General features: G+C 36.1%; 4 protein-coding genes and 1 long non-coding RNA gene across 9 annotated transcripts; 1 reads left to right on the forward strand and 4 right to left on the reverse strand.

The window, feature by feature from the left end:
- The first annotated feature begins 78 nt into the window (after positions 1–78).
- On the forward strand, positions 79–3890 carry LOC109182082 (protein YIPF1 homolog). The gene is made up of 6 exons (XM_019332129.1): positions 79–322; positions 402–444; positions 567–647; positions 1582–1783; positions 2542–2809; positions 3511–3890. Exons 1-6 carry the CDS (start codon positions 266–268, stop codon positions 3715–3717), a joined length of 858 nt encoding a protein of 285 aa, XP_019187674.1. The 5' UTR covers positions 79–265; the 3' UTR covers positions 3718–3890.
- On the reverse strand, positions 3146–3503 carry LOC109182083. Its single transcript, XR_002054326.1, has 2 exons — positions 3414–3503; positions 3146–3382 (listed from the first exon to the last, which is right to left on the reverse strand). It is a non-coding gene; the product is annotated as an uncharacterized LOC109182083 (long non-coding RNA).
- Positions 3891–5927: 2037 nt separating the features above from the next.
- Positions 5928–6416, reverse strand: LOC109181259 (uncharacterized mitochondrial protein AtMg00810-like). The gene has a single exon (XM_019331011.1). The coding sequence runs from the start codon at positions 6414–6416 to the stop codon at positions 5928–5930; it is 489 nt and encodes a 162-aa protein (XP_019186556.1).
- Positions 6417–12165: 5749 nt separating this feature from the next.
- Positions 12166–19441, reverse strand: LOC109182081 (amidase 1). 5 transcript variants are annotated; one of them, XM_019332127.1, is made up of 10 exons: positions 19323–19440; positions 18708–18840; positions 18359–18511; positions 15134–15258; positions 14929–15054; positions 14559–14741; positions 14340–14484; positions 13888–14191; positions 13599–13777; positions 12166–12350 (listed from the first exon to the last, which is right to left on the reverse strand). In XM_019332127.1, the coding sequence occupies exons 2-9, from the start codon at positions 18818–18820 to the stop codon at positions 13634–13636; spliced, it is 1293 nt and encodes a 430-aa protein (XP_019187672.1). In that variant the 5' UTR covers positions 18821–18840; positions 19323–19440; the 3' UTR covers positions 12166–12350; positions 13599–13633. The 5 variants fall into 5 exon arrangements, with proteins under 5 accessions (XP_019187672.1, XP_019187670.1, XP_019187671.1 ...); XM_019332125.1 differs by having other exon boundaries at positions 12166–12361; XM_019332126.1 differs by having other exon boundaries at positions 12166–12364.
- A 4109-nt stretch (positions 19442–23550) lies between these two features.
- LOC109182324 (peroxisomal adenine nucleotide carrier 2-like) lies at positions 23551–26355 on the reverse strand. Its single transcript, XM_019332468.1, has 5 exons — positions 26068–26355; positions 25356–25587; positions 24834–24980; positions 24528–24685; positions 23551–24208 (listed from the first exon to the last, which is right to left on the reverse strand). Exons 1-5 carry the CDS (start codon positions 26211–26213, stop codon positions 23929–23931), a joined length of 963 nt encoding a protein of 320 aa, XP_019188013.1. The 5' UTR covers positions 26214–26355; the 3' UTR covers positions 23551–23928.
- Between the last annotated feature and the right edge of the window lie 914 nt (positions 26356–27269).

Genomic DNA, 27269 nt, shown 5'->3' on the forward strand with positions numbered 1-27269 from the left:
TATAATAATATGGAGGCTGAAATTACAATTAACTCTTTTTAAATTAAAATTATTACTGTATTTTAACTTTTTTTTTTTTTTTTTTTTTTTTTTTGTTAATCTTTAAACGGAGAATGGTAGATCTCCTTCGCAAGATCCCTGAAGAAGAAAGCGAAGCTCTGCAGGCCGGGCCTCGAATAAGAGCTTCTTCTTCAAAAATTACATATTGTTATATGTATATATAGATAAATATACATACAAGCACAGATAATACTGAATCGCAAAGATGATGTCAAGCAATTACACTGCCATTGATAATCAAAATGTCTCCGGATCTGTTCCTGTAAGTTAATCTCTTTAATCTCTCACTTTCTTATTCTCAATAATAGCACCAGATCTAGTTATTCTGTGCAATTTTGCAGGCAGTAGCAGATCCTCCATCCCAAGTTTCTGTCAAATTCACTGGTAACGGAATTTGTTAATGTGCAAATTTGCTTCGTGTAGTTTATAATCTCTCCTCCTGTTATTTTTTTTGGGGGTGATCGGTTTCTGATAAATTGAAAGCATATTTGTTGGAATTGTTGCAGAGTCGAATCTTCAGACCTTTCCGCCTTCGACTTCACAGGGGAAAATCTCACGTAGCTCTGGGCCACCTCGTGATGCTGATGGTATGTCCTCTATAGTTATGTATCTAATTCGAGATTTCGTTTTGTTGCATTTCGAATTGGTGTCAAGGTGGAGAAGAATTTAGGCTGAGTTAGAAAAAAAAATGCAGTAAGCTTAATGTCTAGCTGGGATTTTGAGAAGATCGAGAATTAAGGTTTTGTGGATGATGAGTGATTCGTAGTCATGACTCATGTATACTACTAGTTGATTAGCCTGCACATATGATTTCACAACACTTCAAGTTGCTAAGTCTGTTTTAGGTCTTTGGGTTGACTGTGTGTTGAGTATTGAGGGCAATTTAGATGTTGGGGTTGCAGTAATTGGAACCTGGGTGTTTGATGACAAGACGGTGAGATGAATGCTGTTTGATCCCAGTTCAATTGATATATGCTGGTAGTAGGAGCCAATCTGTGGCAACGATATACTCGAGGTTCTTGGGTTATATTTGTTTCAAAACTTGAGGCTCAACTGGTAAATACCTGTGAGTTTCTTAGGTAACTTTCATCCTCACTTTGAAGGAGTGAGAGAATTTGAAAAAGTACTCTGCTTGCTGCAAAGCATGTGCTACAAAGGTTTGTCACTTTGACCTTCGGAAATCAAAAGGAAGTTTCTATTCTGTAGTTTTGTTCTGACTTGTTAGTTGTTACCCTGTTACCCTCTATTCTGACAGTTTGCAGAATTTTTTATTTGTTTGATTTGGGTGTTGGTTGGAACTTTTACCGGTGCTACATAAATGTCAAGTACTATAAGATGAGGGTTATGTGTAAGGTTGTGTTGGGGAAAAGGCAACTAAAAGACTCTGGGGAACTGTTATTTTTTCCTTATTTTCTCTCAAAGAAAATACATATAAAAAGATTAAAAGTTGTGTTAATTTATTCCATATTGAATTTTCTGTTGCTGCTTGTAAGAAATCATAATTTTGATTTATTGTTTTAGATACCTTCTCCAAACCAGCATCTGGTTCTGAAGTGCCCCAGCAGGAGCAGCAGCAGCCGAGTGGCTGGTTGGGTGTTTTCACCATTGCTGCTTACAAGCCCTATTTTGACGTCGACACATCTGATGTTTTAGACAGAATAAAAGATTCACTCTTTCCTTTCAGCGGAGCCTTTACTGAGAAGACTTCTAGTAGCCCAGATTTGTATGTTGCCTTACTTTTTCATTTATGTATATTTTGTCAATTTCTCAAGTTATTCAGTATGTTTGCATCCTTGGTTTGTTTAGTTCTGCCTCTAACTCACATTCATAAATTGATATTATGGTGTTGAAAGATTGTTTTAAAACTTTTGAGCCAAAATTCTCAGTTGTGTTTCAATGAAATGCTCATGACTTTGACACTCTGTTTAGTTCAGATTAAATTCAGTATTTTGTGCTATTTCTGACTACATTTGACATCTAAGTCATCCGATAATCCGATATAGTTGACCATGCTCCCTCAGTTGCTTCAATTGATACTGGAGTATTAGTCTTTTGCTCTTTTTTTCAAGTAGCATCCACTATGTCTTTATACACTAATAGATGAAAAGATCTGAGAGATGTCTTTATAATGTTCTATATGTCTTTTATCTGAAAGTAATCTGTATTAGTGTTAAAAACTTGAATACATCTAATTTTAGAATAAAATGCTCACTGTTACATGCGTTCATGAAGCAGTTTATAGAATCCAATGATCTATATTAACTGATGACCTGATTTTTATACATCGCCAGGTTTTTGTTGTTTATTGAATCTTTATTTTCATGCACTTCTGTCACTGTGTTCATATGGACAGAGTTGTAAACACTTGGAAAATGTCTTTTCATGAAATTCATATGCTCAAAATAGCCTTCAATCTTAAGTGGTTGTTTATTAAAAAGCATATAGTGCCCACCCCAATATTGTATTTTTTTTCTCTTGCAGGTATGGACCATTCTGGATATGCACTACCTTGATATTTGTGGCAGCTTCCATTGGCACGTTTGTTACATATCTATCCCACAAGCTTCAGGACAAAGAATGGGAGTATGACATCAATCTGATGACTTGGTCTGCAGGCTTATTCTATGGATATGTACTGATAGTCCCTCTCTGCTTATATGTAATTCTCAAGTACTTCTCTGCTCCAGCTGGCATTGTTCAACTGTTCTGTCTTTATGGATATTCCCTGTTCATCTTCATCCCTGCATTGGTAAGTGTTTGATATTCAAGTTCTTTTACATTCCATTGGGACATAGGATAGGTTCTTGTGAATCTAATCTATTAGGGTTGACATTTTCTTGTTCCAAATGGTCTCTGAAGGCTTAAGCTTGCGAGTTACAAGTGACTGTCTGACTCCTTTTATGGGGCATTTGGTTGGAACTTGGAAGGAGGGAATTAGGGGGGAAGGAATTGTAATTCTATGAGAAAAGATGGTGGGAATTCAAATTCCATTGTTTGGTAGACATGAATAGAATTGTTGGGAATTGAAAGGGAAGAAGTGAATAAAGACTAAAATGCCCTTGTATAATAATAATGATAATAATAATAATAAAAGGGCAAAACTGTATTTTTTTGTGGAATTGCAATTCATCGGGGGACCCTATGTATTACAATTCCATGGTTGGAGGGATTGCAATCCCCTCCAACCAAATTATGGAATAGAAATTCCATGGAATTTGGTAGGAATGTAATTGCAATTCCATCCTACCAAACACCCCAGTTTATCACAAACAGGAACAAATCATAACTATTGGTCTGTATTTATCAGTGATTTTTAAATTACCTTGCAGCCAGTTGGCAAATATAGGGGTTACCAAACACAAGCATTGGTGTCTTTAAGGATTATCGTAATTAAGAACCATGAGATTATATTACTTGATGACATCTGACGTCCATCTTGTTTTGCTGTAGTGCCTCTCTGTTGTCCCTTTCGAAATTTTCAGATGGGTGATTGCTGGTGTAGCAGGGTTCATGTCCGCCACCTTCGTCGCACTTAATCTCAAGACCCACATCACCTCTTCCGGTGAGAGGTGGTTCTTGATTGTAGTTGGTATCTTTCTGTTGCAGCTTGCTCTTGCTTTGGTGCTAAAGCTCTACTTGTTCACCGTCACAGTATAACTCACTCTAAGAACTGTAGTTTAAAAGACACACATGAATGTATCAAACTCGAACTGTAATTCGTCGTTAAGACAATTGTATTGATTCAATTTTGGTATTGCACAATAATATTCATTTAGCAGAAACTTGTGTTTCTGGGTCATTCACACCATGTAAATTTTGGTTTTGTTTAAGTTTACTGTATCTTTCGCTAGCAGGAACTAGGAAGTTGATGATAAGGTAACTGCCTGAGTTATAAGTTTTGGCAATATCTTAGCCCATTAATCTAAAATAACTTAGGATAATCTCTTTGACCATTTTATAAGTTTCTTATTTATTTTTCATTAAATTAAATTAATTCTTTTGTTTAATTTTAAAATTTATCTTTTGTGTTTAATAATGTCGTTCATATAGGTTGTAAATATATAAAGAGTAATTTTTGTTGTCCTAATACTAAATTAAACTATGAAAGAGATATGACGAAAATATTATTAATATGTTGCAAGGCCTTGTTTATGAGCGTGTTAACATGTCTATCTTTTCTCTTAGCATGTTATAAATTGCATATTTTGTCATTTTTATATTTCACCAAATTAAGCAAGATACTAGCAAAATCATTATAAATATGATATTGAAAATAAGTGAAATTAAACACTTATAAAACACCTAACATTTTAACATTTGCTTGTCCGCAAGCAAACCCTAAAATAAGTGACAATTTCGACCAAAATAATATAGCTCAAGGAAATAATAAAAGAAGAAATCACTTCCATAGATGACACGATTTCACTTAGCTTGTTCAACAAGCCCTTTAAACCCTTAGGTTTCCCTTAGTGGACGAGTGAGGTCTCGTGAGGATTTGTAGAAGAAATACACAAAATAAAAATCTTCAAAAATCCTAACCAAGGAGCAACGCAAGTATTAGTTTGCAAATTGACTCCCAAACCATAGACATTCATAAACAAGGCATTAATTGATAAGTCCCTTCTATATAAAACTGGATAACAAACTTTATCATTCAGATATCATTTGTCCACAAGCAAAACTTATATGGACCTTGGTGCACAATGTAAACTATAACCATTCAAGGTAATTAGAATCCAAATTAGTTGCATTAGAGTCCCTCACTTGCTGGCCTAGCTTTTGGTTCATTTAAGAATTTCAAGACTTTTTTTTTTTTTTTTTTTTTTTTTTTTTTTTTTTTTTTTTTTAATGTAAATAGTTGCTGGCCACTTGTGGATATGTCAACGCTCAGTTATTCAATATGACATACCTTTAATATACTTGCCCTATCATTAGTGTGTTAAGCAAGCTCATATTCTTGATAATCGTAATAAAGACTATTGTTTTTCATTTGATCAAGAGCAACAGAGATTTTTTTTTTTGTTTTTTTTTTGTTTTTTTTTTTTTTAATGCAAGAAGTTCTAGGTACTCAAGTTGAGTGTATTGAGTTCATTTGTTGTTGTTGTTGTTGAATGATTGCAACAAGAAAAGGATAGGACATTGACTTCAAAAAAAAAGGATAGGACATTCATTCAAGATCTAATTAATTATATATATGAAAGAGACTAAACCAAAAAATGCTCTTATGCATAAGGTGTCAAAATGACTAACATGCGCCATTCAAGGAAAAGATTAATGAGATCAAAAATAAGAATAAACTAAACGTACGTACACCAAGCTAAAGGCACACAAAAAGATAGTAACAATTATAAACCAGCATGCACTAGAATGTAATCAACCCTGAATAACCCACACTTAAAGAAGTACATTATATTGCCCTCAATGTACAAAAATAAAATAAAGCACAGTGAGTAAAAGAAAAGGGTTAATGCCACTTTCCTTTGATATATCGCAGCTGGTACGAAGTCTTCAAGCATGCATATATAGTGTAGCTAAATCAACAACAATCTTCCAAAAGGTTGAACCCTAAACCTAATTAAGGGCTCCCTACACCCCGACGCGACAGAGCATCTGGGAGGATGTAAAATCATGCACAAGGAGTCCCCCTCACTTTGAGAAGTTGCTGCCATACTACTGCGGGTGAGACTCGATCCCTGTTCATTCTTCCCAAACTTTACCCCTATGACCAACTATTATTATTATTATTATTGTTATTATTATTGTTATTATTGTTATTATTATTATTATTATTATTATTATTATTATTATTATTATTATTATTATTATTATTATTATTATTATTATTATTATTATTATTATTATTATTATTATTCACGCATGAGCGAGACATTCAACGTCACCTCAGCGGAAACATCCGCCAAGGCTTTGTACTCAGCTTCAGTAGATGATCTAGCCACAGTCCGTTGCTTTCTGGATAGCCAAGAAACCAGATTGCTACATAGAAAGACGGCATACCCACTGGTGCTCTTTCTGTCTACCAGGCATCCTGCCCAGTCGGAGTCGGAGAAGGCATGGATAGCGGTAGTGGAGGAGGCCCTCAGGCTCAAGCCGTAGTCGAGAGTGCCCTTTATGTAGCGTAGCACGCGTTTAACCAAACCCCAGTGATCAGTAGTCGGTGAGTGCATGAACTGGCATAAGCGGTTGACAGCATAGGAGAGGTCTGGCCGCGTGATCGTCAGATACTGCAGGGCCCCAACAATGCGGCGGTATTGCATCGGATTCTCATAGGGTGTCGCAGTCGGAGTGACTGGCTGTGTGACGGCCACGAGTGTGCTTAGTGGCTTGCAATCTACCATGCCAGACTAATTTAGTAGGTCAGTCATATAGCGCCGTTGTGAAAGTATGTAGCCATCGTCTGTCGGAATGGTCTCAATGCCCAAGAAGAATCCCGATTTGCCAAGGTCCCGGATTTTGAATGTGGAAGACAGGCGGTCGAGCAAAGTTGTAATCAAAGTGGCGTCGTTTCCCAACATAATAATATCGTTGACATAGACAAACAGAAATACTCGAGAAGACCCTGCGGTATAATGAAACAGTGAGACATCCGTCTTAGATGATGTGAAACCTGCAAGTAGTAGAAATTCATGAAGCATTTTAAACCAGGCCCGCGGGGCATGTTTTAGGCCATAGAGAGAGCGTTGCAGATGACAGACGTGGTCAGGATGGGTTGGATGTTCGTATCCCGGTGGTTGCTTCATATAGACTGTCTCTGCTAGGTAGCCATTTAGAAATGCATTGTGTACGTCTAACTGACGTAGAGTCCAGCTGTGAGAGGCTGCAAGAGAAAAGAGCAACCGTACCGTAGTCGGTTTTACAACCGGACTGAAGGTGTCAAAGAAATCCTCGCCTGCTACCTGGTTGAAGCTTTTGGCAACCAGACGGGTTTTATAGCGTTCAACTGAACCATCAGCGGTCCGCTTGGTGCGGAACACCCATTTGCACCCAATGATATTCATGTGCGATTCAGGAGGAACAAGCCGCCAAGTGCTGTTGTGAATGAGTGCATTGAACTCCTGGTCCATTGCTTCACGCTATTGCGGGTGCCCTACAGCCTGGGAGTAACAAGTTGGATAAGTGGTTGCAATTAGGGCATGAAATTGTTCGTTTGTGCCTCGATTCATGTGACAGAGGCGCATGACGTGACCTCGGTCTTGTGGTTGACCACGGGTTGTCACACGGCGATCTGCAACAGGTGCGGGACCTTCGATAGCCAGAGGGGCGGGGTCACGCGTGAGCGGAGTGGGCTCGGACCCAGTGTTGACTGGGCCGTGACGTGGCAAAGTGTCCGCCAGCGTTGGCCGTGGTATTATGGGCCCGGAAGCCCACGGTAGGCGTGGCGTGTCGGGTTCCGTTTGTCTAGCGGTAAACGGAAAAACTGTCTCGTCGAACCGGACATGACGACAGATGTAGGTTTTCTCACTTGTCAAATCCATGCATCTATATCCCCTAAAGGGCGGAGGGTAACCTAGGAAGACACACGGGGCCGAGCGATACTCTATCTTGTGCCGATTGTATGGCCAAAGATAGGGGTAACACCGGCACCCAAAGACACGTAGAAAGGTGTATGGCAGTGGGTGTTTGTATAGACGGGAGTAAGGACTCTCAAAGTTTAGCACCAGAGTTGGTAGATAATTAATTAGGCACGTAGCGGTTTCAAAGGCATAGTACCAATATTGTAAGGGTACTGAGCCTTCGGCAAGCAGAGCGAGGCCGGTTTCAACGATATGTCTGTTCCAGCGTTCAACTCTGTCATTTTGCTCGTGTGTATAAGCACATGACTGATGGTGGTTAATACCCTTTGTTTGGAATACGTAATTTTCGGTACTCACCCCCTAAATCCGACTGAATGGACTTGATAGAACGCGAAAATTGGCGCTCTACCAACACACGAAACGACTCGAATATTTTATATATGTCCGATTTCACCGGTAATGGGTAAAACCAGCAGAAACGCGAGTAGTCATCTACAAATAGCAGAAAATAACGATACCCTAGATATTAGTAAAAATCAAATCTAGAACATTATTGCTAGAATTTTCTATACTATCTAATTTAAAACGTGACGACTTGCCAAGGTGACAAGCCGTGCATGACATTGAGGCGTTGGCTTTATTTGGTAGAACTGGACAACTCTAAAGGACACAACGTTGGACAACACTGTGCGGGTGACCTAGCCTGCGGTGCCACACATCTGGAGTGGTGCGGGAACTGACATACGCAACAAGACTTCGGGTGACCGGAAGCTTGTACAATCCCCTAAATGTTGGCCCCTTAAGAAAAATTGCCCTGGTTTTGGAATCCTTCACAATAAAACAATCGTTATGAAACTCGAAATAAACATCATTTTCATTAGTGAATGTATTTACGGATAACAGGGGTACGGATAGATACGAGACATATAAGACATTGGACAAAGATAATGATTTTGACACAGATGGGATCTACGCATGACCGACTCGTGAAATAGTCAAACCTGCGCCATTACCGACTCGCAGCACATCGGGGCTAGTGTACTCATTGGAGTGAGTCAGCATTCCGGCGTCGGGGGTCGCATGCGTTGTTGTGCCGGTGTCCGGATACCAGCCGTCTACCTGAGCTGCCAGAGCCGCCGCTGGGATGTCGCCGGAAGTGGCCACATGAGCCTGAGCCGGAGGTTGGGTTGTATAGCGTTTGTAGCAGTAGACCGTCGTGTGTCCTTGCGACCGGCATATCTGGCATCTTGGCGCTCCACGGCCGTAGCGCCCACCACAGTGATTCTGGCCGGAACGGCCGCCGCGGCTTCCACCCCAGTGGTTCGAACCGCGACCTCGACCGCCTTCCCCATTCGATGTAAGCCCGCCGTTCGACGTCCGACTTGCATACAGGGCGGTGTGAGAGGCACCGCTTCCACCGAACACTAGAAGTAGTATTCAAAACAAGAAATTTACGTTTCATACCGTTTGCGTTGCCCATCGCGGGGTAATCATTTGAGACGATGAACTCCTGAGCTTGGAGAAAATCGGCCAACGGACCGTTATATATATATATATATATATATATATATATATATATATATATATATATATATATATATATATATATATATATATATATATATATATATATATCGGATATATATCAAATAATATTTTATATATTTTCGTGTGTATATATAAATATTATTTTGCGATATTAAATCGACTTTGGTTCATTATCTCCAATAGGCCAGAGTTGTGTGCGTGAGTGAAATGACTAACCTTAGAGCATCCATAGTAGTGAAAATATTTTGTGGTTTTTGAAGAGTTTTTGTAAGTGTGATTAGAAAAGAGAATATGGAAAAGAGAGAGAAAAAGGGAAAAATAAAATAAAAGAAAACTGATTTTTTTAAAATAATAATAATAATAATAATAATAATAATAATAATAAAATAAAGAAAGTTAGGCGCGCGTGATGCACCACGAGGCGCGTGCAGTGGGCGTGTGCTGTGCGCCCAACGCGCACAGCAGGCTCTCTCTCTTCATTTACTTCCTTGGGAAGAGAAATAACCTCTTCCTCCTGCAAAGAGCTGCTCCTCTCTCTCTTGTATCTCTCTTTGCCATGTTGACACTCTACCCTAAAAAACCGTAAATAAACTTCAAAAGATTTGCTGATATTGATGCTCTTATATAGTTTCTATAAGAGCATCCGTATCAGAGGTTATTTAGGGTTTTTTTTAATAGTATTTTCTGATATGGATGAGAGAGAACACATGAGAGAGAAAAATGGGGTTCATCTGCAAAAGAGTTATTTGTGGGCTCAACTTAGAGAGAGAAAAAAAATTTTAAAAAGGAGTTGTGCGCGTTTCGCGCACAGCTGAAGCTCACACGGGCGCGTGCATTGCACACACTCGGTAGGGCGTCAGGCGCACCTTACAGTCCCTTTTCATATTGTTTTTTTTTTTAATAAGTTTTGTTGTCCGGATATATAAAGCTAGATACTTCCCTCATGGGGACTTTTTGGACAAGAAGATTGGTGCGAACCCATCTTATTGCTGGAGATCGATTTGGCAGGACAAGAACGGTTGCGTAAAGGTTGTGTTCGAAGAATTGACGATGGTGTTTCAACGCTTATTTGGCACATCCTTGGCTGCCTGATACGGTGAACCCATATGTAATAATGCCATGCATAGATGGAAATCGGGAAATGAGGGCTTGCGACCTAATTAATCAAAACTCGTTGGATTGAGATCCTGGTATTTTGAAACATTATTTCCAACCCCGTGACATTGATCTTATACTGAAAATTCCGGTCTCCACTCAGTTTGAGGATGTTTGGTGCTGGAAGGGTGACACGAGAGGCCATTATTCGGTGAAACATGGATACAGGTTGCTAAACTCCACGGATGTTATTATGCAACAACCTTTTACTGGATGGAGCAAGTTATGGGGCTTAAAGGTTCCACCAAAGGTCCTGAATTTTCCGTGGCGCGGGTGTTCTTCCAACAATGGTAGCTTTGTCTTCCCGGAGAGTGGATGTGAGTTTCTTATGCTACCTTTGCGGTAAGTGTCCGGAGTCTGCATTGCATTTGTTCTTTGAGTGTGAACACGTTAAACCATTATGGTCCTGAATTAGAGGCTGATTCTGAGCTTGGGCCCCAAGCCTCCAAATGCCTAGACCAAGACCAGTCCGATACAAGGCGATCCCAGTCCATGCCCAGTTTTTTCAATCGTTATGCTTTGGACCCGTGTCCAGCAACAGTGCCGTTAGGCACTGTTATTTATTTTATTTTATTTTTTAATTTCAGATTCATTATAAGAGTATATGTTCATAATTTTATTACTATATGTTCATAATTGTAAGTTCATAATGTCAGAGCTCTATGTTCATAATTCAATAATTGTACATTCATACTTCCATAACTGTATATTCATAATTCCGTTAACTGTGCATTCATAATTCAATAACTGTAACTTCATAATTTTCGAAGCTCTATGTTCACAATTTTAGAGCTCTATGTTCATAATTTTATCACTATATGTTCATATTGTAAGTTCATAATGTCAGAGCTCTGTATATTCATAATTCCATAACTGTACATTCATAATTACATAACTGTACATTCATAATTCCGTAACTGTACATTCATAATTCAATAACTGTAAAATCATAATTTTCGAAGCTCCATGTTCACACTTTTAGAGCTCTATATTCATAATTTTATCACTATATGTTCATAATTGTAAGTTAATAATTTCATAATTCTGTGTTTATAATTTTATAACTTACATTCATAATGTCATAATTGTACATTCATAATGCCATAATTGTACATTCATAATCCCATAACTGTATTCATAATGACACAAATGAATAACGCCGTTAACGGCGAGACAAAATCAAAAAGAAAAAATTTTAACTGGAATGACGCGTTTTTCTTAAAAACGACGTCGTTTTGGACTCGTGTCCACAATGCATTGTGGACACGGGTCCAGGGCATAATTAGCCCAGTTTTTTGGCAAATTATATCATGCACCAGGACGCATAATGCATTGTGCGTCCTGATCAAAACGACATCGTTTTGTATCTGTTCTTTTTTTTTTTTTTTTTAGAAATTTCATTTTCTATTTCTGCCGTTAACTTCTATATAATAAAATAAAATAAAATAAAATAAAAAATCTTATGTTTCGAATGTACATAATTGTATAATAGAATACACATAAACTCATAACATAATACATATAATCTAACATAATACACATAAACTCTTAATATAAAAACGACGTCGTTTTGGGCTGGGCGCACATTGCATTGTGCACCCCTGGTGCATGATATGACGATCCCTGTTTTTTAGGCTGATTCAAGACTAGTTTGGTTCTAAACCGGCCCATGGTCTCCACTACCCCGAGGTGATCAAAGTCTAACTTGAAGGAGAGATAAAAGCAAAATGTAATTTGGATTAAGTTCAAAAGTAGCTACAAGAAATGACTTTGCTTCAAAACGCTAAAGCAATCAACAAAAGCCCTAACCACAACATCAAGTAGAACAGTAGTAAATGCATCTGCAACTTTTTCTTTTTTTTTTTTGGAACCAATCCATGCCATGCAACGACAGCTTCTTTAATTGCATTAGTGTCTAAGGTGGGGGTTGGACCACAAGTGGCATTTTTAGCTAAGAGTTTAAATAGTCAAGCTGTCCAGTGATGACATTTGACAACATTTATGGCATTTGCAGTCAATAAAAAGCATGTTGGAAGGCCACCGACAATCAACACACTAATTGGAATCTGCTGCCCATCAAAACAAATAAAATTAAAATCTAGCATTATATTCCAGTTCTCATTTCTCAACACACTAGTTGCACAAAATTAGTGTGTCATTCAACATATAAAATTGTTAGAAGTAATCAATTCTGTTAGAGGATATAATCCTAATGGGTGAGAGACTGTCAGAGCTATTCTCTATTTCTCTAACAACTTTCATTCAGATGAATGGCTGTAGCTCCTTAGAACTGTGTGTGAGATATAGCATTTAGTTCATGGACCAAGAATTTGAAATAGACAACACAAAAGCTTCTTCCTTCCAATATGGAACCAACATCACATTAACACCAAAATTGGTGAATGGCAATTATTATTCCAATGACTTAGCTTTCTAAGTTGGACTTAATCAAGAATTGCTCATCTAATTATTAGTGATTTAGTGGTATTAGTTTTAGTTTTATATGGAGTAACTTTTACTGTTCAAAAGAGACAAGTTGGTCAATGCATAATCACTTTTTTGCTTCATAAGGGCATATATTTTATTGCTGCATTAGTGCATTTTTTTTTATCTTGCTAGCTAGTCAGTCTATACTTAACTCAGCCCAAGCAAATACCCTTCAATTCTAATGCCTCTTTTGGTTGGAAAAACCCAATCAAGTGATTGTGGACAAGTCTTTCTTCATTTTATTACTTTCACAATGAGTAGAACTACAAGAAAGAAAGAGTAATTTTTACTAGTATGGTCTGATGGCTATTCTTCACTATCCACCAGGATATAGGATTCATCTTAGCTAGCGTTGTTGGAGTGATGGGCTAAAGTTTCTCGGTAGTGATTTATAGAGAATTAGTGCAGGTTGAATCAAATTCTCAGTAGGAATCAGATGGCAAATGGATGGTTTTTCGACAGGTGATAACATGTTAACACTTCAATGATTTGGTAGTTTACCTTAATCTTTTTAAGGTTAAAAGGGAGAAAACAATTCCGTATATCCTACCCCAACCAGAAAAACTTTCAACTGGAAATATCATAAACGGTAAACTGCATTCTTCTTAGTTAGGTTTTCCAGTTTGGTTGTTATCCCATATGAGTCTGCAAATAAATAATTATAAATCACATTCAATACCGCTCATTCTCTCCAACAATTATATGGAAATGGTAAATGAACATGCAAGTCCAAGGTAATGGGAAACAGAGAATTGCTGTCTGAAAAATGTTTTTGTTTTAGTCTGTAATAAAAGTAGCTAAGTAGGAATAACTTACATTTACAGCAGCAACATATGAATGAAGTTCAGTAATCACTCTTTTAGCAATTCAACCTGTTCCTTGAGAGTTCCATAGATAGTATCAACAATATCGAGTAGGAAAAGATCAGACCCATGCTTTGCCAACAATGAAATTCCTACAGGAAGATTGCCATGTACTCCGAGGGGTATGTTCACCTGTTGGTTAAATCAATTCTTAAATGGAGTGAAGTCAAAACTATTATTAAAATTTGTTTTTCTGGCTTCTTCCATATTTGGGATGGGGAGAGTGGAGAGAGAGATGAGACCTGGCAAAATCCTGATACTCCGGCAATGGATAGTAGACTAAAAGCTTTGACACGAAAGGCTTCCAAGCTTGTGGGGTCTGTCTGTAGCTTCGGTGGAGGTCCAGGAACTGTGGGGATAGCAAGGATGCCAGCATCCCCTAGGAGTGCAGCAAGAGCTTCTTTTAGTTCAGCCTTTACAGAGAGGCAGACATCAATCTTTTCATCTGTGGTCTTGAGGGCTTCCCAAACTCGTTCTGCTATTCCAGGACCTAAATTGGGCTTAATTGTACTAACCCATTCACCATGGTTCTCCTTGAATTCGTATCTGTACAACACCATGCTAATTACTAATTGAAGTATACCAAAATGAAATTAATATTATATATATATGAAAAAAGAAAGGAACACTGAGTAGGCTTAAAACAAACAGAAAAAGGAAATTAAATGTTTAAAACCTATAGAGATTTCTACACCTTTGAAGCAATCGCATAGCATTTGAAAGAGCTAATAGCGAGGGTATGTATTCTTGACCTTCAGATCCCTGGCTCATGAAAGGTTTCAAACTTGGAACATTTTCCTTAACAATTTCTCCCAGATGAGTGTGTTTAATGGTCTCGCCTGCATACCTTAGTCATCATCTAATTTAATTTTCTCTGTGGCAACATACAAAGTAAAGACATGAATCAACTTACGTCCATATAACTTTTCTATTGAATTTATCAGAGCTTTTGTGAATTGGCTGCCCCAAAAGTCTTGAAGCTTGAAACAATCCTCTGCAATGATAATTTGATTAGGTCTAACAGGAAGCAAGTCTTGAGATGGCAATAAGACTTTCCCAACTCGCTTCAAGATTGAAGAATCCCTAGCAAACCATCCTGAAAAATAAATTAATTAATTGATCAGAAATTACAAGGTAGAATACTGCATAATAATACACTAAATTCACAAATATGTGAAGGAATTAAGCTAGTTGAAGGGGCCATACATGATACATATACAATTTCACTACCCTTTACCATTGATTATTTAAAACAAAAAAGACATCTATTGATAATTTCTCACCAACTGTATCAAAACTTTGTGCCATTGGAATAACTCCAGTAGTTGAAACAACTCCATGAGATGGTCGGATTCCAAATATCCCACAGTATGATGCAGGGACTCTTACACTTCCCCCCGTGTCGGTACCTATGAAGGATGAAATATTTCATGACCAATAAACTCCAACACATTCTATACACAGAATTTCCAATGACATGAACACTACCTAAGGAAAAGTCCACTAGCATTGCACCGACAGCAACAGCAGATCCACTAGAAGACCCTCCAGGAACCCTATCTGCAGCACAAGGATTTCTGGGTGTCCCATAATGGATATTCTCACCATTTATACTGCCAAAGTATGAATTCCAATTACCTAATGCACAGCCTAAAAATAAACCAGGGCCTAAATGAATTTGTCAAACACAAGCATAGCCTCCCCAAATTATGCACAAATGAACTAGTGCAGACTCACTTGTCAAAAGTGAGCGCTTCGTCACTTAAACGCAATTGACCCTTCATCACCTTGCTTCAATGAAGCACTAGAAAACATATAAGTGCAACAAAGGCTTGCCTTTGTGTGAGGTGAGCGAATCCGGAACTCCGGAAGCGCAAGGCAAAGGACGCTTTTATCCAAAATGAGTTAACAGAATCTTCAAGGTAAACTTAGGGTTTGAATATAACATAACTTGTCCAAAACGAGCATAGGCATAGAACCAGTGATGAGGCAGCAATCAAGAAGCACTGGCTGCACTCCATAGAAAAGAACACTCCATCTCACCTCTGATTATTCTTTTCATCGCTATGGGCTTCTCTTCATTTCTTAGGCTATCTTCGTTGCTATGAGCTCTATCACTATGGGTCATATGTATCCCTTTGCTGCTCTTGCTTCGTTTCACCTCTACTACTTGAAGACTTTTTGGCATTGCTCCTAGAGAGTTTGTGTTGCCATGTTATTTTAAGATTATTCGTGGTTGGCTTTGTGTCCTTGGCACTTACATCTTCATTCCCAAGTGTCGTGTATAACACCATGTCTTCCGAAGCCATTTGGCATTGTTATCCTCTAGCCACATCTAATATTCTTTTGTAATTTCAAGTTAAATAGAGTGTCTTAATTCAAGTTCAGAACTTCTTGATGTTCCAGCTTGAGGGGGAATGTTGAATAATAGGAAACCTTAGTCCTGTTTCTAATAGGAGTGGCTTAGCCAAATATTCCTATAAATATACAATATCTATGCAAGTCAATATACAGAAACACTCAGAGAGACAATATATTATAATCTTTTATTATGAATACAATCCTATATTTTCTCTATTCTCTCTTTCTTTGGTTTCTCGCATATTTTGCTTTCGCATAATTGGTGGGCGATGGTTATTCACCACCTGCCAATTTTTCAATCCCTCAATTTCAACAATAATACTTAAAAGGATGCATAATCAAAGGAATGATTTGAGAACATTATTCAACAGTGATGAATTCCTAAATAGTCCATACTTAAAAGAAGTAGTTGGCATGGAATGTGCTAGAATTGTACAATTACCATCATTTTGGAATACAATTCTTGAGGCACTTAAAATCGGTGGCCCACATATTCATACGTTTCGGTTGGTTAACAAGGAGGTCAAGTCTGCTATGGGGTACATTTATCTTGCAAATGAATAGTTTTTTGGTATCCAACACGGCAGGCTGAGAGAAACCTCAATCGTTTGCATTCAAGGGCCTTCTTATGATGGATGGATGGTGAAGAATCCTCCTTTCCATTTGATTGTGGTAGAGATTTGAGATCGAATCCATTTCAAGAAGGGGAGGATGACACAAAGTCGATCCGAATGATAATAGCAAATAAACCTTCCCTCTCATTCACACCCAATGGAATATCTTGTCAACACTGGCACAACTTAGGAATTTTGAGCATATGTAGCGCATACAATGGTGGAATGAAGCGGTTCAAGACTCTTTGGAAGGCTAAAAGATTCAACTACAACTTTCATATTTTGAACATTCCAAAATTCAAAATGCATCACGGTCAAAATCAGGCTCAAAGTTGCTGTCAATGCACAATGGTGAGATTGCAGAAACCTGGGAAGAAGCATCACAGACCCATATGCATGGCCATCCACCACAGCGGCACATGCATGCACCACTGTTCCAAACCCAGTGCAACCTAATCCTATGGTAAATTGAAGCAAACAATCTGGGAAAAAGCCACAGCCAGTTGAATGGCTATGTAATTGACTGTGCACTCCTATGGCATTTGGCGAAGAAAACCTGGGCAACCTTGCAAAGCCAGAGGAACAGTCGTGCATCAACACTCTATTTTTTGTGTGATGCAATTTCCTTAAGTTTTAAGCTAGTTTTTTATACTTTATTTGCTTGTACTCTCTTATTTTAATATTTGTACCTAAGTTGGGCTATAAATACCCAACTTTAAAACTTTGTAATGGACTTTTAGCTATTTTGATGCATGGGATTTCATTTCACTCTCTCAAACGTAACTAGGGGTTTTCTTGGGTTGCTTAACCCCAAAACTTTACACCCTTGGAAGTTATCAAAGAGTTGGTAGGAGCGCCTCATGAGACTCATAACAGTCAACTCAGGAGGTAGCAAGCATTTCTCCCTACAAATTCATGAGGACTAGGGTGGTCCAAGCATTTTGATATCGGATCTAACGGCGGGTCTCGTTGAGTTCATATCAATATACTTGATTATGCAAATGAAGAATTAGTCTTCAATGATGAAGATAATTTGACTTGGGGGGACATTACTAAGTTTTCTGGTGCAGATGAGGCTCCATTTTCTCTTAGAAATAGCACAAACAAAAAGAGAAAGATAAGAGGGATAATTCAAAGGGGAAGGGAACAAAAAGTTTATTTGGACAAATGTGTTTGTTTAGCTATGATTCCAGGTAAACTAAACTAATTTTAGCTTAAAATTGCATGCAAAACATTTACATATCAAATAAAAATATTATAATTTGATGTTTGCTACTGTGTCACTTTTTGAACAAAAGCTATGCTTTGCACTTTGTGCTTTAAAGCGAGGCAGTGCCCCATTACTCTATTATGCTTTTTTCTTTAAAAAAAAAAAAAAAATTGAGTATAAAGAACATATCAAATGAGAAGAGGTAGAAAGGTTTCCTTGTGCATTCAAAGAATTGGGTTAACTTTCTTCTTTAATGTTACAAAGTGATCTTATTTAGGAGAGAGACCAAACAATCAATTTGAAATTTACCATCTATACCCTCAATGTTGCATCAAAGGCCAGTTGCTCATCTCATAACTATGAACAACTTTGTATAGTTATTCGGTTATTCCATTAATCAGAAGAAACTATTTTGAAAGCATACACAATTCTATTTCATTTTATCCAGGGAAAATAGGAGTTGGAGAAGTACCCAAATTGTTCTAAAATGTTAAAAATAATAATCTATCATATGGTAGATTTGCAAACCTGTATGCCATTTCATCCATGAAAGTCTTGCCAACACCGGTGGCACCTGCCTTTAGAAGATCCAAAATCACAGGTGCATTAGATGTTGCAGCAGAATGAGTCCTTGCCCAATCTGGATTCCCAAATCCAGTCACATACCCATTCACATCGAATCTAATACCAAAGTTGTGACCATTAATTCCAACAAGAACATACTTTATTCATTTCTTAATCTTGAAAGCACATGACAACATATTACAGAGTATTAAACAGCAAACACTTGAAGAACTATTGTTTTTATCTCTCTTTTCTTAATGCATAGAATCTATAATTAAACTACCTTGTATGAGTGAGAGTTGAGGAGACTTACATGTCTTTTACAGCAAAGGTGAGGCCATGTAAAGGAAGTTGTGGAGAAGAAGAGTTTGGTTGAAGTGTGAATTTGTCAATGAAAGCTCCATAATCATCTGAGACCTTTTCCATTCTTACTCCTTCAGTGTTCACTGCTCAATTCTTTATAGTAAGTACAATAAGCAGTATCAAACAATAAATTGCTAGCATTAGCATAATCTTTAAGTTGTAAACATATCAAAATAATACTAAAACAGAGGGAGTATGTGTTACTGCTTCCTTCTTTGTAATGGCAAGTACAGTGAATTATATAAACAATAAAAATAAAAATACTATGTATAACACCCTCTTAACATCAACAAGGTATATCAGAACACTCAGCAGCATTTCTTAGGCAGTTCTTCCCTCTAGAATACAGGTAGAAGGAAAACATTGGCATAAAAAAATAACCAATCGTTAGCAACCTTAAATTTAAAAAGGAAAAACAGCAGACCTTTAGCAAATTAGCAACAACCCTTAATGAATGTTCTATTTCACAAATAATCAAAGCTCACACACAAAACCTTCAAGAAATATAAAATACGGGAAATTGAAAATTGCAAGATGCTTGAATGCTTGATAGAAATGCGCATACCAGAAGTCCAGAGCACGAAAAGCTTGACTGCCGTGAGGGTGGTGAAGCCGCCGGCGGCGGGAGAGAAGGCGGAGAACAGAGTACGCTGCAGTGTTGCACTGCTGTGTGGCGTTAGTTGAATATTAAGTGGATATTTGTGGGTCCTACATATCCAAGGTCAACACTTAATACGGGAGTTAATACCATCTAGGGTCCTCCCGAGTATAGTGGTCCGTTTAGTCCTAAACTTTCAAATTACCACCCATGGTTCTTCGATTTTCAAATTGTTACCATCCGTAGTCCAAATTAACTACCTATGGTCCTTCGACTTTTAAAATTTAACCAGTCGCGATCCTCCTAAAAGGACCATTGGTGGTTAAAACTTGATAGTTGAAGGACCATGCTAGTTAACTTGGACCACGGATGGTAAAAATTTCAAAGTCAAAGGACCATAGGTGGTAATTTGAAAGTTTAGGACTAAACATGACAAAACCACTATATTCAGAGGACCCTAGATTGTATTAACTCCTTAATACGGAGTACATGATTTAGAATTAATTCACAAGCAAAATAGTATGTGTACACTACTAACTTTTACTTTGCATATAATTTTGACGTAAACACTTGTATTGAGATCTGAAAAAAAATAGTTTATGAGTTCACCAAGTAATATTTGATACACTGTCGGTGTATAGATGCTATACACTAGCGGTGAATGAAGAAATCTCGATTACCGTTCAAAATGGGTGGTTATAGATTTGAACCCGACTTAAATTCTTTGCTAAAGATAGATAAAATGTACTCCGTATAGAGAGTTTAGAAATCCGTGGTTTGAAAAAATAAATTTTAACTATTTATATTTGAGAGAGAAAAAAAATCTACAAAAGTTCTAAATATAAAAGAGTTTATAAAAGTTTACTTTTCAAAAACCAATAAAATTTTAAAGAATTTTTAAAAATTTAAATCAAATACTAATGAATTTTCAGAGACTTAAAAAATCTTAATCAAATATCACTAGATTTTTAAAAACTTTCTAAAAGTTTGACTCGAGTACGTTCAAACTTTTAAAGTTTATAAAAGTCTTTAAAAATCTTTACAATTTCGGATCGAATGCACACCCTTAAATAATAATAATAATAATAATAATAATAATAATAATAATAATAATAATAATAATAATAATAAAATTGCAATACTGTGAAATCTATAAAAATGTCATTTGAGCTTAATAATTAACTGAATGCAATCGTTATACCCTGCACCACGGTACACAGTGCACTGTGCGCCCCGCGCCTCCCAAAACGACGTAGTTTTGAGAGGCGTGGTAGGAAGTTGACATGATTATGTATATTTGTTTATACAATTATGTATATTTTTTTATTATACACATTTTTTATACAATTATGTACATTTTTTTTTATACAATTATGTACATCCAAATTAGGAAATTTTTGTGTATTATGTTAAGAGTTGATGTGTATTATGTTAAAAGTTTATGTTTATTATGTATTATGTTAGATTATGTGTATTATCTCTTAAAAAAAGAGTATGTGTATTTTGTTATATAATTATGTACATTCATGTATACACTTATGTGTATTCTAGTATAACATTATGTACATTTTTGAACATGAGATTTTTTTTTAAGGAAAATTAACTGACAAACGCTGGGTAGCGAAATTTCAAAAAATAAAAAATAAAAAATTGAAACGACGTCGTTTTGTATCTGGGCGCACAATACAACTCGCACCGTGGTGCAGGATATAAATTGCCAACTGAATGACTAAAATAAATACTTTGATATAATTGATGAATTAAAAGTAAAATCTTCTTCTTTTCACTATTTGTAGGCTACAACACCATCAAAATTTGAATACTTATATCATGAATCAGTGTTTATATAGCAATATGAACTTAGTCATAATAAAAATATGTATAAAGCTATAAAGATTTTTTTTTTTTTAACCACAAAAATTCTTGACAATATATCATTTAAATAAAATCCTTTTTATTCATTGGTTACCTAAATTAGCCAACTCCACCCCAAATTATAAAAAAAAAAATAAAAATAAAAAATCAACTTATTTATCAAACATGAATTATATATTATTACACTAAATGGTGAAACAGTTTGGCATATGTAACTTTATCCAAAAAAATATATATCAAATAATCCTAACATGTCTCCCTAGTTTTATTTTTTTGTACTTAAATCTATTTTTCTCATTTTTTTTTGTAAAAAAAAAAAAGAAAAAAAAAAGAAACAATGTACAAAAAGTATATCATTAAAAAGTTTTAATTGAGATATTTTAAATAACACTATATTGATTTTTTATCAATTTTTTTTAAATAATGGTCAAACTAACTGAACTACATGCAAAACAAAAAAACAAAAAACAAAAACAAAAAAACAAAAAAACAAAACAAAACAAAACAAAAAACAAAAAACAAAAAAAAACACCAAAACAAAACAAAATTACAATTGGATCATTCAATTTTTTTAAAAAAATGTAATTAACTCATTGAATAAATCAATTTCGTGCAATTAGATACAAATTTTAATTGGTACTCCAAGTAATGTAATTGTTAAATTGTGGACTAGGATCCACCAGATCATAGTAGACCATGTCCAAATTATATGCATTTAATTAACATATTAAGTACATTCAATTTTCAAAAAATATATATATATTCAATTAATAAATTATATACCTATTACATTTAACATATTTTGTATCTGTAATTAATAAATTATATATCGAGTTAATACCCAAAATCGTCCTCGACTATAGTGATTTTTCTCAATTTCGTCCTAAACGACTTTGGTGACCTAATATCGTCCCAGACTTTTGTGTTTCGCTCAATTTAGTCCCAGATTTTTGTATTTTTGCTCAATTTAGTCCTTCATTTGTTATTCTGTCCATTTGGTGTTAAATAAATAGACAATTCAGTAATTTTAATATTGGCATCTCTTTACTCATAGACATGTAAACTGCGAAATCTTTTTTTTTTTATGAATTACTCCCAGAATTACTCCTAAAACTGCGAATATAAAATTTGATTTGCAGGTCCAGGAGTAATTCTGGGTGTAATTCGTACAAGAAAAAAGAATTTCGCACATCACAAGTTGAAAGTAAAGAGAGATCAATATTGGCATTACTGAATTGTCCCTTTATTTAACACCAATTTGACGAAATAACAAATGGAGGACTAAATTGAGCAAAACACAAAAGTCTGGGACGATATTAGGTCACCAAAGTCGTTTAGGACGAAATTGATAAAAACCACTATAGTCGAGGACGATTTTGGGTATTAACTCATTATATATCTATACAAGTGGCTTGTGGTCCATTGGTATTAGGTTGCTCCCCTAAGTAGGAGGTGAAAGGTTCATACTTCACTGGAGGCAAATAGTGTGTATATGTAAGGTATCCCTTCCTTTATAAAAAACAAATAAATTATATATCTATCATAATTAATGTATTATATATATGCAGATAACATATTAAGTCACTTTGTTTAATAAATTATATACCTCTTATAATTAACATATTATATATCATTTTATTTATAAGTACATAATATTTAATTGAATGTCGTTTTGCACTAGAATCTACAATGCAAGGTAGACTTACGTTCATTGTATAATTTGTGCAAGTGCTTATATGATAGTTTTTTTTTTTTTTTTTCTTTTTGAAAGCAATATACCAAGTCTGAAATAAAAACATTCGAAATAAAAGGAGGAATAGGCGACCATTTCATACAATCTAACAAAGAAAAGGAGGAATAGGCAACCATGGAATAGGCAACCATTTCATACAATCTAACAAAGAAAAGGGGGAATAGGCGACCATTTTATACAATCTAACAAAGAAACGACATGCATCGCAAGTGAGTGAGTGGCCGGATTCACATATCGTTTTATAAAGAGAAAGTTAAATTTCGAAATTCTCTAGATAAAGCATTAATATCTCTCACCAAAGAGAAAGTTAAATTTCGAAATTCTCTAGATAAAGCATTAATATCTCTCACCAACAACGACATGTCACTCTCCATAGCCTGACTCAGAACAAGCTTCTTCTTTTTTTAGTGTACCCAGGATTTTCACCGTCAAATACAATAACTAATTCTCTCACTGAATTGTAGACACATCTTTTGAATGAGACAATTAACCTAAAGATTTAAGACTGCTCTATACCCAAAACCAAGAATCGAACTCTTAACCTTTTAACACATAATAACAAGCTTCTTTAGTAATAATAATACTAACTTATTTCTGTTCATGCTGAAGAACAGCAATTACTATCTGCAGTAAAATACACTCCTACCAACAATTTATACTTTTAACTCAAAACAACTTCTAAGCAACATTGGCAACTTTTTTTGGCTGCATATCAATATCTCACTACATCTTATTCAATAAACAAATAATGAATATCCTTTGCTTATTCCATTTACTTCAACTTTCACTTCCTACCTACCTCTTGTGGCTATAATAGATATTATCCAATAAGAGGTGCCTTAGCTTCTGTCACCGGGAACACGAAAAACCCAGAAGCAGCAATGGAACTTGGCTCTCCCAGAACCCGCAGAATCCATTACTTACTGAGTTCTTGCGACATTACAACTATGAGCTCTTTAATCTTCTCTGGTTGCCGACGATAAGCCTACTGAGTCCAAGAACGAGGACCCAGGTTGATGCAGAGATCTTTTCCTTTATCATTAAGAGCAGCGCAGAACTTAGCACCGTCTTCAAGATTTGCGCTTCTATTCCCTTGAAGAAACCGAGAATCCCTTCTTTTCTAAGGATAGCACAAGCAACACCTAGAAGTGTTTTACGTGGTTTGCGCTTGGGTTTCTTCTCGTCATCATCACTTGTGTCCGCAACTTGAATCATGACTTTGCACCTAAAAATAGGCGTTTACGATGAAATTGGTTAGATTAAGCCTAAACAACAATGTCAATTAAAATTGATTGGGTAACATTTGTGTGAGACCATCTCACAGGTCTCAATTCGTGAGACGGGTCGGATCTTTGATTAACGGGTCAAATTTTTTATTAAATGGGCCAGATCTTTAACCTCATTAATCAAAGATTCAACCCGTCTCACAGATTGAGACCCGTGAGACAGTCACACACAAGTTTTTGCCAAATTGATTAGATTTGATTAAGATTAAGCCTAAACAAATGCGAGTATAAGAAATGTTATTAAGATTGTAGAAGCACCTGATAGCAGGAAAAGTAAGAATTGTAGCAATGGTCTTTGAGAGTGCGCCTAATAAAAATGCGGAAAATGCAGAAAGGACTACTGGTGATGAATCCTTTCCCTTTGAAGTTTGTTGATCTTTCAGGAGCCGTTGTTTGAGCTGATCGAAAACTGTGTACTGCATGACATTACATCTAGATAAGGATCAATGTTTATACGCACTAATTATAACCCATTAACATAAAAATGCAATATAAGTTGACATAAATCCATCGACCATTCGACCAGTTTATTCATCAAATGCATTCTCAGAAAATTAAACACACCTGAATGGCAGGGTTGGATGTCAATAAAAGAGAAATTCCGAGACCATCAAATGCTTCGCTCAAGCTGCCTTCTGTAAGCGTTTTCCAAAGGCTTTTAGATTTTCCAAATGCACTAGTCTGCATCCTCAACGAAGCTGTATCCAATGGCTACAAAACATCCCAAAAAAAAAAAACATTTAAGATCCTTTGGTTGAGGAAGGTGGTGGCGGGCAGATTAGAGAGGGTCATTACCCTGTGATTGTCACTTGTCAGGTATCCTAGGCATTTAAAGGGAGTCGAAAAATCTCATGAAGCAAAGGGTAAAGATATTCAGAAAATCTGTAATTCGATGTTACAACAAATATATTCATTGTTCTTGTTTCAGCTAAATCTTTAATTCAATTATTTATTTTTCTTTTCAGTAGAATTTCTAACTTCACATGAAGTATGATGATCTCAGTAGTATTAATACAAAAACAAAGAAAAAGAAAGAGACAAAAAACAAACAAACAAACAAACATTTTTAAAGCAAAGAGATCTTACTTGAGTCACAATGGCAGTACAAGCCCCAGCTGCAGCAGCAATAACCAGGTTGGCTTTTGTTCCAATGGATCTGGCACCACTTCTATCCAAATATAGTCTCTTAAAGTAACTATACCCATAGAAATAAACAAACTGGGCAATGAAAGAATGCAGATTCTTTGTTCCAAGACCTTGGTACAACGAAAGAACCCGACCAGTTGATAATGCCTCGAAAAGAACATCTGTTAAATTCCTGCAAAAAGGGCAGAAGAAACCTTATTCAGTTACCTCTATATCCCACTGATCATTCCAAGCAATCATCCTAGTACAGGGTGGGAACCAAACTTGTAATGATTTATTTTGAATGTTATTGGGCAACAAAACTGACAAGCAAAACTAAATATGTCCCCTGCAAAGTTAAAAAATTATCACCCAACAATAATTTTTACAGGCAGCAGATATGTCATCATCAATCAAGATCTAACAGAAAATTAAAAATTAAAAAAAGGGTGAAACTTCAATTATGAAAAAAGGGTTCATCTTTTTCCAACTCCATCAATGACAGAAAGTTCAGTTCTTGTATTCTATGAAGGCAGATCAAATCTTTTTCGCTTGAAATAATAATAATTGAAATCCAATTAATTAAAACAACATAATCATCATCACAAAAAAAAAAAAGTGAAATTCGAAAAACCCGAAACAGAAAGAGGGAGGAAGAGAGAAAAGATCAAACCTGTATTTGCGGTGACCATGGGCTTGAAGCTCGGCTTGGTACTTGGTTTTACAGGTATCGAGCGGATACAAGATGGTGGTGCTGACTATAGCTCCAATGGCTCCGGATGTCGCCTCCGATATAGACTCCAGATCACCGCCACCCATATCTCTCTCTTTCTCTCTCTCTCTCTATCTCACTACGGCGCCGGAGATGAAAATATGATGCGAGTCAACAATGGGCACTTATAAATGAAAGACCAAACAGCAATAAACAGTGCGGAAACTCCAAAGATGGCGAATTGGCGAGCGGGTGTTGAGAGTTAGTAGGTGGAGACGTAACGGTGAAACTCTTTGAATTTGGTTTTGGTTTTGGTTTTTCGATTGGGACCGTGTTGTCTAGTGGGTGGCTAGTTTTTGCAAACTTGGCAATTTATGAATCCGGATCCACATAGTATTATAGAATTCATACTCATAAAGTTTAAAATTTCATACACATTTATATATTTACTTATTTTTTAAATTTGATTTAGGTACTTAGGTTGCGTTTAGACATAAAAATTTAATAACATTCAGACACAATCACTAATTTGTTTCAGATGCAAAATTCATACTTTTAAGATATAAAAATTTCATAACACTAACACAAATTCAAAAGTCAAAACACAACACAACACACACACACACACATATATATAAAAATTTCATAACACTAACACAAATTTCATTAGCGGTCGGTAATGATACAAATCAGACAGGAAAGGTTTTAAGATATAAAAATTTCATAACACTAACACAAATTCAAAAGTCAAAACACAACACAACACAACACAACACACACACACACACACATATATATATATATATGCATCTGAGTCCATAGTGCACTGTGAATCCTGATCTATGAAAGGAGTTAATTTCATCCAAGGTCCTTTGTCTTTGGTGGTAATTTCAAATTTAGTCACAGACTATTATTTTTACCATTTGACATCCACTATTATTTTCTGGACACTTTTACTCTTTCTCATGACTTTTCATATTTTTAGTAAGAATATTTTTTTTATCTTTTCATATTTTTCTTTTGTTATTTTTCCGGTTCAATCAGTTTAATTGGTTTAACACTTTAAGTAACCTTTGATTTTTAGTAACTATATTTTTAACTGTTTTAGTAAAGTCCTAAACCAATTAGTTTCAATCAGTTTAATTGGTTTAGGACTTTAGGTA

This window comes from Ipomoea nil, unplaced genomic scaffold, assembly GCF_001879475.1.
Source record: "Ipomoea nil cultivar Tokyo-kokei standard unplaced genomic scaffold, Asagao_1.1 scaffold1043, whole genome shotgun sequence".
Taxonomy (NCBI): Eukaryota; Viridiplantae; Streptophyta; class Magnoliopsida; order Solanales; family Convolvulaceae; genus Ipomoea; species Ipomoea nil.

Excerpts from the sequence above, each read along its gene's own strand:
- LOC109182081 (XM_019332127.1), bottom strand. The coding sequence starts at position 18,820 with ATGGAAAAGGTCTCAGATGATTATGGAGCTTTCATTGACAAATTCACA. Across the intron at positions 14,485-14,558 it reads AATAGAAAAGTTATATGGAC|GCGAGACCATTAAACACACT; the intron begins GTAAGTTGATTC and ends TAAGGTATGCAG. Across the intron at positions 14,192-14,339 it reads GCTATGCGATTGCTTCAAAG|ATACGAATTCAAGGAGAACC; the intron begins GTGTAGAAATCT and ends GGTGTTGTACAG.
- LOC109182082 (XM_019332129.1), top strand. The coding sequence starts at position 266 with ATGATGTCAAGCAATTACACTGCCATTGATAATCAAAATGTCTCCGGA. Across the intron at positions 323-401 it reads ATGTCTCCGGATCTGTTCCT|GCAGTAGCAGATCCTCCATC; the intron begins GTAAGTTAATCT and ends GCAATTTTGCAG. Across the intron at positions 2,810-3,510 it reads TCATCTTCATCCCTGCATTG|TGCCTCTCTGTTGTCCCTTT; the intron begins GTAAGTGTTTGA and ends GTTTTGCTGTAG.
- LOC109182324 (XM_019332468.1), bottom strand. The coding sequence starts at position 26,213 with ATGGGTGGCGGTGATCTGGAGTCTATATCGGAGGCGACATCCGGAGCC. Across the intron at positions 24,981-25,355 it reads GTACTGCCATTGTGACTCAA|CCATTGGATACAGCTTCGTT; the intron begins GTAAGATCTCTT and ends GATGTTTTGTAG. Across the intron at positions 24,686-24,833 it reads CATCCAACCCTGCCATTCAG|TACACAGTTTTCGATCAGCT; the intron begins GTGTGTTTAATT and ends AATGTCATGCAG.
- LOC109181259 (XM_019331011.1), bottom strand. The coding sequence starts at position 6,416 with ATGGTAGATTGCAAGCCACTAAGCACACTCGTGGCCGTCACACAGCCA.